The sequence below is a fragment of the Coloeus monedula genome (genome assembly GCF_965178545.1).
Source record: "Coloeus monedula genome assembly, chromosome: 13".
Classification (NCBI taxonomy): domain Eukaryota; kingdom Metazoa; phylum Chordata; class Aves; order Passeriformes; family Corvidae; genus Coloeus; species Coloeus monedula.
The window spans coordinates 13,715,063-13,728,602 of NC_138793.1; the positions used below are offsets into that span (position 1 = coordinate 13,715,063).

At 57.6% G+C, this 13,540-nt stretch overlaps 1 protein-coding gene across 2 annotated transcripts; it reads left to right on the forward strand.

Annotated features, from left to right (window-relative positions):
* Window positions 1-736: 736 nt before the first annotated feature.
* Window positions 737-13,237, forward strand: SLC9A5 (solute carrier family 9 member A5; the record flags this gene model as incomplete). Of its 2 annotated transcripts, none has more annotated exons than XM_082289929.1 (16): window positions 737-869; window positions 5,887-6,189; window positions 6,852-7,015; window positions 7,301-7,379; window positions 8,101-8,278; window positions 8,409-8,629; window positions 8,814-9,016; window positions 9,527-9,616; window positions 9,745-9,815; window positions 10,477-10,606; window positions 10,772-10,860; window positions 11,033-11,159; window positions 11,289-11,459; window positions 12,022-12,100; window positions 12,262-12,393; window positions 12,771-13,237. In XM_082289929.1, the coding sequence occupies 16 exons, from the start codon at window positions 737-739 to the stop codon at window positions 13,235-13,237; spliced, it is 2,637 nt and encodes an 878-aa protein (XP_082146055.1). The 2 variants fall into 2 exon arrangements, with proteins under 2 accessions (XP_082146055.1, XP_082146054.1); XM_082289928.1 differs by having other exon boundaries at window positions 12,022-12,091.
* Window positions 13,238-13,540: the final 303 nt, after the last annotated feature.

The window sequence follows — 13,540 nt, forward strand, 5'->3', positions numbered from 1 at the left end:
ATCCCCTCTCCCTGGGCTGCTTGGGCATAGCTTGCTGCCCACCCAGGACATGGGGTCCTGGATCTCCCGGATTGGGAGCCTCAGGGATGGGGTGTGGGAGATGGGGCACCTCCCAGAGCATGGGGAATGGCCTAATCAGCAAGCAGGAGGTTTTAGGAGTATCTGAGAGGGGCTGAGGAGGTAAAGGGGAGACAGAAATCTTGGGGACCCCCCTGGGGTGCTCCCAGGCTGGTGCTCAGGCAGCACCTGGGGCAGGGGTGGATGGTTTCAGTTGGGAAGGGGCTGGCTGGGGGGGGATTTGAGTGTGGGGGAAGACCGGGAATTTGGTGGGTGCGTGAGGACTAAGCCAGGGTGGGGGGACTCAGACAAAGCAGAGGCACGGGGGGAGGGCATGGGGGAGCAGGGTGATGCAGGTGGCACCGGGACAGCTGCAGAGAGGACTGAGACAGGGGCAGGGGACTAGCATGGGGCAGCGGGCTCCGGGAGGGTGCAGATGAGCTGGGATGGACGGGGGGATGCAAGGTGGTTCTGGAGTCCGGGGCAGGTGCTGAGCCCTGGGCAGTACCGGGGCTGCCGAGGTCCGGGGCGGGCCGGTGCCGGGCGGGGCGGGGAGCGGCGGGCGGGGCTCGTGGCGTGGGGAGCGGGGGCCGTCCCGGCGCATCCCCACGTGCGCGTGACGCGGGCGGGGGCCGGGACCGCGACCGCGGCGGAGCGGAGCGGCGGGAGCGGCGGGGCCATGCAGCCCCCGGCGGCCTCCCCCGGCCCCGCCGCCCCGGCGGGAGCCGAGCTGCTGCGGTGGCAGTGGCGGGAGGTGCAGGCGCCCTGCCTGGTGGCCGCTTGGATCCTGGTAGCCAGCCTGGCCAAGATCGGTGAGTGTCCCCGTGTCCCCACCCGCTCCGGTCCCCCGGGAGCAGCCGTGCCCACCCCCGGGCAGGCAGGGGGGATGCGGCATTCCCGGCGGGCACGGGGCACCCGGGACGAGGAGTGTCACCGCAAGCTGGGACGCGGGTCATGGGGACAAATCCGGCTGGTCACCACCCTCAGCTGGGCTGCGGAGGTCGGGGATCACCCCACATCTTCCGTGCCCTGGCGTGGGGTGATGTGCGGCGACGGGGTGAAGGTACCACCCGAAGGAAAAGGTGGGGGCCTGGGCTGTATTTCCTGCGAGGGATGGATGGATGGATGGATAGATGGATGGGCACAGAGGAGGGATGGGTCATGAGAAGAGAAGCCCCAAAGGATGTCCCGTGTTCCCAAAGGCTGGCACAGCACCTGCCATTGGCAGGTCTAGAAGCCATTGTTCCCCACCACAGCCCCGGGGAAAGGCTCGGTGGTGCCAGTGCCAGGCAGGATGTGCCCCCAGCAGCTTGGGGATGGCAGGTGCCTGCAGTCTCCTCTGGTGGGTCACTCCAGATTGGGTTGGCCTCGGACTCTTGTGCTCCCCAGCACAGGACCACGCAGCTGGAGGAGGCTCTGCTGTGAGAGGCTGCGTGGGAAGGCACAATGAGGATGTGTGTGAGCTGCGCAGGGCTGGGCTCCCCAGCAGCTCCTGGGGCGCTGGGGAGGGGACACCCGTGTGTGGGTGCCAAGCAGGGGTACCCAGAGGGCTGTTCCCCCACAGTGCCCCTGCCTGCTGCGCTGGACCCAGGGGATGAGATCATGACCTTGAGCCAGGTTTTCTCCTCAGGCACCCCACTGTGGCACAGCCCTTGTGGTGGTGGCGCAGACACCCTCAGTTTTGAGTCAGATCAAGAAATGTGGGTTCAGAGTTAGGCAGCAGAATCTCTGAGCAGCCAGGGACCTGCAGCAGCACTCATTACACCAGGGACAGCTACAGCTGTGACCACCAGCTGGCCTCTGTCCCAAGCATGATTGTGGATCTTCCGTTCCTCTCCTTCCTCACCTTCTCGCAACAGAGACCTAGAGCCTCGCGAGGAATGAATTAAAAGGTATCATGAGCTTAAAAATACAACACTCTGCTGTAGCTGTGCCACCTCCAGCTGCCGAGTGCGTCCCTCCTACCTGCAGAAGATCAGAGAGAAAATTCCCTTCCCTAGCTGTTATTTTCTTCTCTGCAACCTCTCCCTGGAGCTGCTCGCTGTGCAGGTTTCCACTGACACGCTCCCCTCAGCCACCCTGGATTTTGTGCGGGTGGCTGCAGTTGGGCCTGAGCTGGGATCATTCCCAAGCCCCCAGATCCGCCACATTCTTCCAGGCCTGAGGCGAACTGATGGCCACTCTCCTTCTCTGTGTGTGAGAAGCATAGATGGGTGGGCACAGAGGAGGGAAGCCAGATGTGAACCCTGATGGCAGACAGCTTCGAGCTGCCGGGCTTAGTGTATCCGAAGGGTCCAATGGATACTCAAAGCCTGGAGCCAATAGCGACACCCAGACCTGGAGGCACGGCTGCAGGCAGTGCCCTGCCATGGGTGTCCCCAGAGATGGCACGTGCGGTCCCCAGGCTGCATGGGAGTCCACAGAGGAGATGAACCAGGGGTGGAGGATTTTGGGGAGCAGAGAGGGCAGCGCCAGCTGTGGCAACCGTGGACGCTGGGTGTAGGCTGGTGCAGAGGATCCGTTGTGGTTGTGGCTCTGGGCTGACAGCTCACAGCCCTGTGACTGCAGGGGAGGAAGCGGCCCCACACCCGGGTGATGGGGAAATGACACTGTGGGCTCTGTTCTCAGAAGCAGTCACGATGCTGGGGTGACCCAAGCCAGCAAATACCCGGGGCAGGGAAAAGCTGGCTTGGGTGTTGCCTTCCTGCACAGCAAGGCATCATCCGGGCTTTGCTGCCTTTTCCATCCACAGTCAGAGCACAGGATGTGGGAAACACAGAGGTGATGAGCATTGCCCCAAACATTCTCCTTACACATAGCTGCCCCACGGGCAGGAGTTTGCCAGCAGACAGATGTTTTCTATGCAGCAGCAATGCCATGGGTTGCAACCATCTCTTCTCGCACCATCACCTCTGTCCCCAGCTGCTCATGTCCTGGTTTAGGTGTTTTGCCATTTCCCAAGCTCTGGAGGAGCAGAGCAGGTTTTGGCCCTGAGTTCTTTTAATGGCAAATCCTTTATTATGGATGCCTGAGTATGGATTATGTCTCTGAAGTTAATTCACATGTGGCTAAGTTACTGTTGCTGTGGGAACCTTTAGTGCTGAAATCCTTGCCTAGCTTGTATAAAATTAGAGCTCGTTCCGCCTGTCCCCACTGGCTGCTCTCTGTGACACAGGAGAGCTCGTGTGGTGCCATTTCCTGGGGAGGGTGGCAGCTTTCCACAACAGCCAGGAGATTTTTGGACAAGCATGATCTTTCCCACTGATGGTTCTCTTTTGCTTTCCCAAGTTTCTGGCTTGGTGGAAGCAATTATAGAACCATAGAATGGTTTGAGTTGGAAGGGACCTTAGAGATTATCCTTTTCCAACTACCTTTCCATGGGCAGGGACACCTTCCACTAGATCAGGTTGCTCAAAGCCCCATCCAACCTGGCCTTGAACACTTCCATGATGGATGACAGCCAGGATCCATGTCCCCACAGCATCCCTGCACGCTCTCCTGGGTCTCTCCAGCCAGCCAGGACATAGCTCCACGGCATGGGGAATGCAGATGGGTTGCCAAAGCAGAGAGCAGGGATCTTGGCAATGTTCCTGAGAATGCAGAAAGGGGCTGGACGCCTCGTTCCCTTCTTGAAAACTTCAGAGCTTTGTTCCCGTGGGTGGGAAGCGGCTTTGCAGCCTGCTGCAGGCGCTGAGTGAGCACCATTCGTCCACTGGTGAAGGCAGCTTGTGTGGGGTGAACAATGCTCTGTAGTGATTTCTGCAATCATTTAGCAGGAATTTGGCCTGGATGAAACCCAGCCAGCATTTCCTCAGGCTGTGGGTCTGCTTGGAGGGCTGTAGTGTCCATATCACCACAGTCTCCAGGGATGTATTGCAGCCCATAGCAGTGAGCAGAGGTGGCTGGGGCTCAGGGGGGAATGCCCCAGGCTCTGTAGCTGGGATATTCAGTGGCAGAGCTATGGCAGAGGCTTGGCCTGGGTGCTCTCTCCTGTTGATGTGGTTGGTGGTGGAGCTGCAGGTCATGCTGCCCCTGGGCTCACTGCTCTGCCCCTGCCAGCTGCAGCAGTGCTCCTGCTGTATTATGGCAGGGAGCCAGTGCCAGGGCATAGATGGGGCTCACCATGCCAGGGAGCAACCTCTTGAGGTCCTCAACTAAAGGAAAAGTGGCCCTTAGCCTGCACATTGGGTGGTGAGCTCAAAGATGTTGTCTCTTGTTGTGAACCAGATCTTTAACATTGAATTATCTCCTCTAATTCAGAGCTCAGCTGTGGTGAAGGAAAGAAAATCACCTAAGAGGTGCTGGGAAAGGAGAATGGGAGAACATCAGGAGGCCACAACCTCATTTCCCCAGGTGTCCACATTTCAGGGACACTGGGACCTGTCCCAGAAGGATAGAGCAGGACCAGGAAAATGACAAGGACATAGAGACAGGGAAACCTACTGATGAAGTACTGCCTGTTCCTGGGCTCCTCTCCAGGTCTATGCCACTGGAGACAGCACCCTGTGCTAGGCAGACCTTACGCTCTGTGCATGGCGGTTCTGAAGGAGGGAAGCCAGCAGAGTGACCTAGGGTTGGTGCACAACCATAGCACAATTTTCCTTCTGGAGGGGTAGCTTGGCACAAGCAATGGGCACCTTTAGTCCAGCTAAAGGATTTTAGGGACTGGGTTTTGGGGTTGGCAGCAGGGCTGGGCTTGCAGCCAAGTGATGGCTCAGAGCCTACCCTGATGTCCCTTGTACCTGCTGGGTGCACAAGGACAGAGGTGGCTCTCGAAGTGCCTGGAGGAACCCATTCCCCAGGAGATTTTTTCATCTGATGGCCAAGTCATGAGACAGAGCTGGGCTGGATGTCACAAGTGATGGCAGAACTCAATGATGGGGAGACAAAACCACTGTGACCCTCAACAGCTTTTCCCCAGGCAATGCCCTTTTGTGGGGACAGCAAAAATACAGCACATTGTGCTAGTGAGGAGAAACCCCCAGCGATGTGGTGTTGCCTGCCTGGAAGCTGGACTGATTTGGGATTACACAGGACACCCTGCCATGGGGGACAAGGGTGCCTGGAGGAACGAATCCCCTGTGCTGGCTGGCATGGCATCCTGCTGGGCTGTGCCTGAGCACAGGCTCACTGCCACGTTACTGATGGATGAATACTAGGGCATCCTCTGCTTGCTTTAGAAAATACATCCTGTTCCACGGCAGCTTAAGATTTGGCCCAAGCCTTGCATGGAATAAACTGATTATTCCAAGCATCTCTGAATCTGCAGCTCCCGAGTGCCTGTGGTTTTGCATGCAGGTAGATTAGCTGGTGCTGAGGGAGGTTGTGCTCTGGCATGGCTTGTGCTGCGGTGGTTTTCATGCTGCCCTGGCTGCTGGCTCAGACGGATGCAAACAAGGTCACCCTGTCACCAGGGCTGAGCATCCTTGTCTCCGAGTGGGGTATGGTGCTGGTGCACCAGGATTTCTTCACTTGAACAGCAGCCAGCAGTGCTCGTGACACTGTGAACGTGCTCACTGCCTGCTTTAAACCTTTAAGTGCAGATACCAGAAGCCAAGAAAAGTAAAATGCCTGGCTGATTGGCTTATTAGACAGTTGCTGAGGAGAAGAGGGAAATCCTAAAGAATTAGGGACCTGAAATCCTGACCTGGGAGGTAGCTGGAAGGTCTTCTCTGCACACATGGCCACAGAGCAGCCTTTCCATAGGTGCTCCCTTGTTCTCCTCCCATCCATCGTGCATTACCCAACCCTTCTGTGAAGCCTGTGGATTTGGAACGCTCTCTCCACGTGATTGTTTGGCTGATGCTCTCATTCTTCGTTTTCTTCTAGTTTTCCACCTGTCAAGGAAGGTGACATCCATTGTCCCGGAGAGCTGCCTCCTCATCCTGCTGGGGCTGGGCCTGGGGGGCATCGTGTTGGCCGTGGCGAAGAAAGCTGAGTACCAACTGGAGCCCAACATGTTCTTCCTCTTCCTTCTGCCCCCCATCGTCCTGGACTCGGGGTACTTCATGCCCAGCCGGCTGTTCTTTGACAACATCGGTGCCATCCTCACCTACGCTGTGGTGGGCACACTCTGGAACTCCTTCGCCACCGGCACCGCGCTCTGGGGGCTGCACCGGGCCGGGCTCATGGGTGGGTGTACAGGGCTGCCCAGCTTGGACCACATTCCGAAAAAATAGGCTGGAGGTGCAAAGCACCCCCAATTTCATAGCCCACTGCCTCTCCCTGTTGTGGATTCCTAGGACTTACAGCACGAGTAGGGTCCTGACATCCTGAGAATGGTGCTCTGGCAGGACGGTCAAGCGTGCAGGACAGACAGGCCCTGCTTGGCACTGGGCTGACTCATGTCTTTGCTATTTTTGTCTGCCGACCTTGGCTAGCATTGCTGGCTCACTGCCAGTGTTCCCTCTCCTTGGCTGGAGCCAGTGGCCCTGGCTGGCCTGGGCTGTGTTTTGAGCTCTCCTGAGCCCTGAGGAATCACTTGATGCCTGGACCCGAGGTGGGGCTGCTGAGCTGCCTTTGGTGGTACCTGCTGGAGGAGCAATGATGCACCTGGGTGCCAACGGGGACACCCCTCATGCTCCTCTCATGTTGCAGCAAGAATTCCCTAAGCCCTGCTTTTCCAGGGGGACCCTGGAGGTCTGGGAATTCTTTTGGGCTCATCCCGCTGCACTCCCTGTTGAGATACTGCAGCCAAGTCCCTGGGATCAGATGAGGGACAGGCTTGTTTCTGCCTGGTGAGAGGGGCTCTGGGGTGGCTGGTTTGCCTGACCCTGGTCCTTCTGTCCTGACAGATCCAGGTGTTGAAGCTGGGCTGATGGATTTCCTGCTCTTTGGCAGCCTGATTTCAGCTGTGGACCCTGTGGCAGTCCTGGCTGTCTTCGAAGAGGTCCATGTTAATGAGACCCTCTTCATCATTGTGTTTGGCGAGTCTCTCCTGAATGATGCTGTCACCGTGGTGAGTTGCAACTTGGGGACTCTAATGTTGAGCCCAACATGGTCCAAGGTGCTGGACTCCCCCAGGATGGGCAGAGGATGCAGGTGACATCCCCAAGCTGGGGGCAGACCCATGGCATGCTCTCTTGGCCTTTCCTCTCTCCTGGCCCTGTGAGACTTTGCCTGCTGAAATGAGCTGTTACCTGACAGGTTTGGGGCAGGAAATGCCTCTTCCACAGGACTCATCCTCCCCCTCTCAAGGCAGGGCAATGTCCTGCATTTCTCAAGGGATTTGCCTTGCCTACAGGTGCTGTACAAGGTCTTCAACTCTTTTGTGGAGCTGGGCCCAGCGCACATCCACGCCACAGACTACGTGAAGGGGGTAGGTGAGTAATTGCCACACCAGCCCCTCCATCTCTTCCTCTGTTGTGGAAGTGGAGGGGGGCAAGCACAGGAGCTGTTGTCCTGTGGGGTGGGCACCAAGCACCAGAGCTGTGTCATCTCCATGCATCACATGCCGGCCATCAGCATAGAATTGCAGAATTGTTTGGGCTGGAAGGGACCTTAAAGACCATCTTCTTCCAACCCCCCCTGCCATGAGCAGGGACACCTTCCACTAGACTAGGTTTTTCAGAGCCCCATCCAACCTGGCCTTGAACACTTCCATGATGGATGACAGCCACAGCTTCACTGGCCAGTCTGTGCCAGTGCCTCACCACCCTCACAGGGAAGAATTTCTTCCTAATACCCAATCTAATCCTGCCCTCTGTCAGTTTGAAGCCATTCCCCCTTGTCCTGTCACTCCATGCCCATGTGAAAGGTCTCTCTCCAGCTCTTTCAGAGTACCCTTTAGGTACTGGAAGAGCTTCTGAGGTCTCCCCAGAGTTTTCTCCAGGCTGAACAACCCCAACTCTATTAGCCTGTCCCCATAGCAGAGGTGTTCCAGGGGATGCTTTGGGATCATCCAAGGCTCCATGCTCCATTAGATGCTTTGGTGGGGACCTGGGTGGGAACATGGCATTTGGCCAGCCCAGTGTGGTGTGGCTGTGGGGCACAGGAGCTGGGCCCACTTGCTTACGGTGCAAACGAGTCTTCTCCTCCCACCAGCCTCCTTCTTCCTGGTGAGCCTGGGGGGCACAGCCGTGGGGCTGCTCTTCGCCTTCCTGCTGGCCCTGATCACGCGGTTCACCAAGCGCGTGCGCATCATTGAGCCACTCTTTGTCTTCCTCCTGGCCTACGTTGCGTACCTTGCTGCCGAGATGGTCTCGCTCTCTGCCATCCTGGCGTGAGTACTGGGGTGTCCCCCAGGGGAGCCCAGGAAATTGGGGTTGCAGTGCTGAGCAGCGAGAGGCAGTGAGTAGACCCACTCCTCATCCTGCTGTAGGGCCATGCCAGCTCCTTCTGCCCCTCTGCAGAGTCACCTTCTGTGGGATCTGCTGCAAGAAGTACGTGGAAGCCAACATCTCCCAGAAATCCCGCACCACTGTCAAGTACACCATGAAGACACTGGCCAGCAGCTCAGAGACCATCATCTTCATGTTTCTGGGCATCTCAGCTGTGGACACCTCCAAGTGGACATGGGACACAGCACTGGTGCTGGGCACCCTGTTCTTTATCCTGCTCTTCAGAGCTGTGGGTCAGTCTGTCCCGCTGTGTATGTGGCCGGTAGCACACAGCCCTTTTCATGCCAAAAAGGGATATTCCCCAAGAAAGGTTGGGGCACAAGGCCAGCCATGGATCCTGGCTGGGATTTTGTGCTGTCTCCTGGAGCAGGCAGGGTTGTTCCAGCATTCCAGGCTCTCCTTCTCCTTCTTACCCAGGTGTTGTCCTCCAGACCTACGTGCTCAACCGCTTCCGTCTGATCCCCCTGGACAAGATTGACCAGGTGGTCATGTCATATGGTGGGCTCCGTGGGGCCGTGGCCTTTGCCCTGGTCATCCTGCTGGACAGGGAAAAGGTGAAAGCCAAGGACTACTTTGTGGCAACGACCATCGTGGTGGTGTTCTTCACTGTCATTGTGCAGGTGAGGATGGGCACTGTGCCCTCCTCCAGCACTGCTTTCTTGCCCCAGAACTGGCCTGGGGACACGTGCTTTGGGAAAATATCTTTTTTCAAGTGACCTTTGTTCCTTGGTGCTTTCTGGCACCCCATCCATCAGCAGGTGTGCAGGACTGCTATGGGGACTGTTGCTAGGGTGGGGCCATGGCTCACATTCTTTTCCCACTGGCCTTTTTTTCTGGGACTGGCTCCAGGAGCTCCACGAGTGTGTGCCTGACCGGGCTGTTCTCTTTACAAAGCTGCTGATGGGCAGGCATTCAGCGCCCTGGGAAGGGAAGCCACAGGGAGGATGAATATGAATCTAGGGGAAGGAGGACAGGGGGTGTGCACCACGGCACAGGGGTCGGGTTGGTAGGGGCATGTGTGGCTAGCACAGCCACTGTCCCGTCACTTCGTGCTGCTTCTGCTCCCCATGCCCCAGCCATGCACCCTCTCGCCCTCCCAGTCTTTCCCTTGCCTTCTCCTGCCATTCTAGGGCCTCACCATCAAACCCCTGGTGACCTGGCTGAAGGTGAAGCGCAGTGACCACCACAAACCCACGCTGAACGAGGAGCTCCATGAGCACGTAGGTGATAGTGCCAGAGGCTGCCCGGCTCCCCACACATGTGGGGCTGGGCGAGGGCCATGTATGACCTCGGCACCCCCGGGTCACCCGCAGCCTTGCCACCACTCACCCTCTTCCCCTCACTCAAGGCCTTTGACCACATCCTGGCAGCGGTGGAGGACATCGTAGGGCACCATGGCTACCACTACTGGCGGGACAAGTGAGTGTCTCAGACAGGATCCTCTGCTGACTGCTGGGTGAATGGGAGACACGTGCCAGCCACAGGGACATTGCAGGGTTCTCACAGGAGGACCAGGAAGCCTGCATGTCTGTCCATCAGTCTGGATAGGTACCATCTGGCTGCTGTTGTGCAGCAGATCAAGATCACAAAAGCATCCCAGAGAGAGGTCAGGGAGGTGTGGTTGGGGATGCTGTGGAGCTGGCATTGCTTGCCAGAGTCAGAACTCGGGGTGTCCATGTTGGTGGCAATGGCCCTCTGCCTCCTCACGGATGGAGCTGTTCTGGGCACTGAGAAGGGAGCAGCCCTGTTCCTGCCTGGGCAGTGTTTATCTGCAGCATGGTGACAGGAAAAGGATGCAAAAAGCCTGTTTCCTGCAGGGGAAGTGCTCCAGCAGGGTGGCCTCAGTCCTACTCCCACTGCCTCCCGCAGACCCGCTGGTGTCTGGCTTCCCCTTGGGCAGGCTGAAGGGTCACTGTGTCCCCTCCCCTCCTGCTCTCCCTGGTGCACAGCCAGGTCCTGTGTGCCCAGCCTCTCTTCGCCATACTTTGGACACTTTGGACACTCAGCCTTGTGTGGGTGGATATCCCTGGCTGTGGTACTCCATGGGAGCTAAACTGCTTGTGTCTTCATCTCATGGCAGGTGGGAGCAGTTTGACAAGAAATATCTGAGCCAGCTCCTGATGCGGAAATCTGCCTACAGGCTGCGGGATGAGATCTGGGATGTTTACTACAAGCTGAACATCCGTGATGCTATCAGCTTTGTCGATCAGGTACAGGCAGTAGTGGTGTCCAGGCAGCAGGATGGCCCTGGCAGGAGAGGAGAGGTTCCCCTCATGTATGACTACATGTGCACCCTCTGGCCAGGCAGTGAGGACCTCCCCAGCCCAGCTGGGTCCTTGCTGTCCTGATGCCAGCCTTGTCCTCCCATCTCCCAGGGTGGCCACGTGCACTCGGCTGCCAAGCTGGCACTGCCCTCCATGCCCAGCCGCACATCCATGTCAGAGTCGTCAGTCACAAACCTCCTGTGAGTACGAGCATCCCTATGAGCCACTGGACAGACCTTGCTGGACCTCACAGCCGCCCTCTTCCCTGGGGGCTGGCACAATATTGCCATGGAGCCCAACCCCTCCATCTCCATCTCCATCTCCATCTCCATCTCCATCTCCATCTCCATCTCCATCTCCATCTCCCTGCAGGAGGGAGAGTGGGAGTGGCGCGTGCCTGGACCTGCAGGTGATCGACACGGTGCGGAGCCGCCGGGACAAGGAGGATGCTGCCATGCACCACGTGCTGCGAGGGAGCCTCTACAAGCCCCGCCGGAGGGTGAGCACTCCCGGGCCACGGTGTGCAGCTGACCCCAAGGGGAGCAGCACCTGCAAGAGAAGCAGGGATGGATGATGCTCTGTGGGGCCAGCTGCTCACCCTGTGTCTCTTTGCCTCTCCCTCGGCCAGTACAAGGCCAGCTACAGCCGTCACTTCATCTCTCCAGATAAACAAGAGCGCCAAGATAAAGAAATCTTCCGGCAGAACATGAAGAGGCGTCTGGAGACCTTCAAGTCCACAAAGCACAATGTCTGCTCCTCCAAGAGCAAGGCCAGGCTGAAGGAAAAAGGCAGGAAAAAGGCAAGTCCTCCCCAAGCTACTGTTCTTTTCCTAGCTCTGAGATTTGGCCTCCCCCAGGATGCAGTAAGAGAGGTCCTTTTGGGGTGTAGGTGAGGTGCTGCAGGGCATCAGCACCTCCCGAGCCAGAGGGGAAAGCAGCTCATCTCTTCTCAGTCCTGTTGATGCTGCATGTGAGCATTGTGTGTCCATGTGTCCCCAGCATGCCATCAGTGCTGTGGGGTGGCTATTCACTGAGCAAAGCCCTGGAGGAGCCCCAGATTCGTTTTCCAAGAGCACTCAGCATAAAGCAGCCTCAATGTTGGTGCAGATCCAGGCTCAGAAGCGTGGCACTGCATCTTGGATTGAGCCTTAGGCGTCTTCTTTTGTTTGGAGGCTTTTGAAGCCATTGCAGCTGAGCACTTCATTGTGGGGCCATGAAGATGCAAAGCCTAAGGACTAGGAACCATCTGCCATGTAGCCAGGGTGGGAATCTATAAGCCCAATGTTGGCTGGCTCACAGGACCACCTGTTGCATTTGGGGCAGTACACAGGGCAGGTCCCAGCCGTTCCTCTTCTTTCACAGAAGAACATCTCTCTGACCAAAGAGGCACCCAATGGGAAGACGCACAGAAATGTCCCCTGGCAGGATGCAGGTAAGGCCAGTGGCAGGTGAGGATGGCAGGTCCTGGCAAGGGGACCTGGTGGGATGGGATGGAATGGGATGGGACGGGAGCACGTGCTGTGCCTGCCCACTGCCAACTTGGTGGAACAACAACACCAGGGTTGTGCTAACACCAAACCAACCCCCTTCATCTGCCTGCAGCTCCTGTCCTGGTGATGGTCAGCTCAGAGGAGGAGGAGAGTGATAGCTCAGAGACAGAGAAGGAGGATGATGAGGGGATTGTGTTCGTCGCTCGAGCCACTGATGAGGTCCTGCAGGGAAAGACAACTCCTGGTAGGCACCAGTGCTCCATGCCAGGGCAGCTGCCATTGGGTAGCTTGTCCTTCCTCTGCCTGTGGAGCAAAGTTGCCTTGGCCTGGGCAAAACCAAAGTCAGCAGAGCATGAATGGGAGAATCGCTGTGCTCTGGAGGCATGGCAGAACCTCCTGGTGTCCTGCATCCCTGGGCCAGCACATGGTGTGATTCTTGGGTTTGTCCTGCACAGGGCAAGGAGTTGGGCTCCATAATCCTTGTGGGTCCCTTCCAACTCAGGATATTCTAGGATTCTATGGCCATTTAGTAGTGGTTGGTTCTGCAATGTTTGCAGGGTCCAAGGAGAGACTGAGAGCTGTGCAAGCTCCCTCTCACTGTCCCTCCATCTGCATCTCCAGGCAGCCTGGATGTCTGCCCCAGCCCCTGCATCATCCCTCCATCACCAACCTTGGCAGAGAAGGAGCTGCCATGGAAAGGAGACCAGGCTGATCTGGCTGTTTATGTCTCCTCGGAGACCACCAAAATCGTGCCAGTGGATATGCAGAAGGCGTGGAACCAAAGCATCTCCTCCCTGGAGAGCATCGCTTCCCCTCCAGGCATCGAGAGTGGACCTCAGCACAGGAGACTCGCATGCCCTGTGCTGGAGGAGCAACCCCAGTCTGCAAGCCCAGCGATTCCAGAGCAGAGCTCTTGCTTCCAGTTCCCCAGCCATGTCTCCAAGAGCGGCCGGTCACAGAGTGACAGCAGCCCGGATGGTCCTGAGCAGCAGGAGCTGCAGCCTTTGATGGCCAAAGAGGAGCAGGGCAGGATGCCACCCACTGCAGAGCCCAGGTGGCTGATGTTCAACAGAGCAAGCCACCTCTGAGGCACCCTCTGGATTGGAAACGGGCTGAGAGCTGCAGACAGGCTGACCTGCTAACCTCTCTGTCTTGCATTGTAAAGCTTGTGTGTGTCTCCATAAACTCCAGGAGTGGCAGGAGAACCCAGTACTCCTCCTGGAGCTGTACTCCAGGGTGCGCTTTGCCCACGCACCTACCGATGCAAACCTGGTCAATAATTGGTCTTTGTGCTGCGACAGCAGGTACCAGCCTCTGTCCACCCAGGGAGGCATAGGTCCCAAACCTCATTCTTCCTTTCTGGTCCCTACAGATCTCTGCAGCTGGGAGGT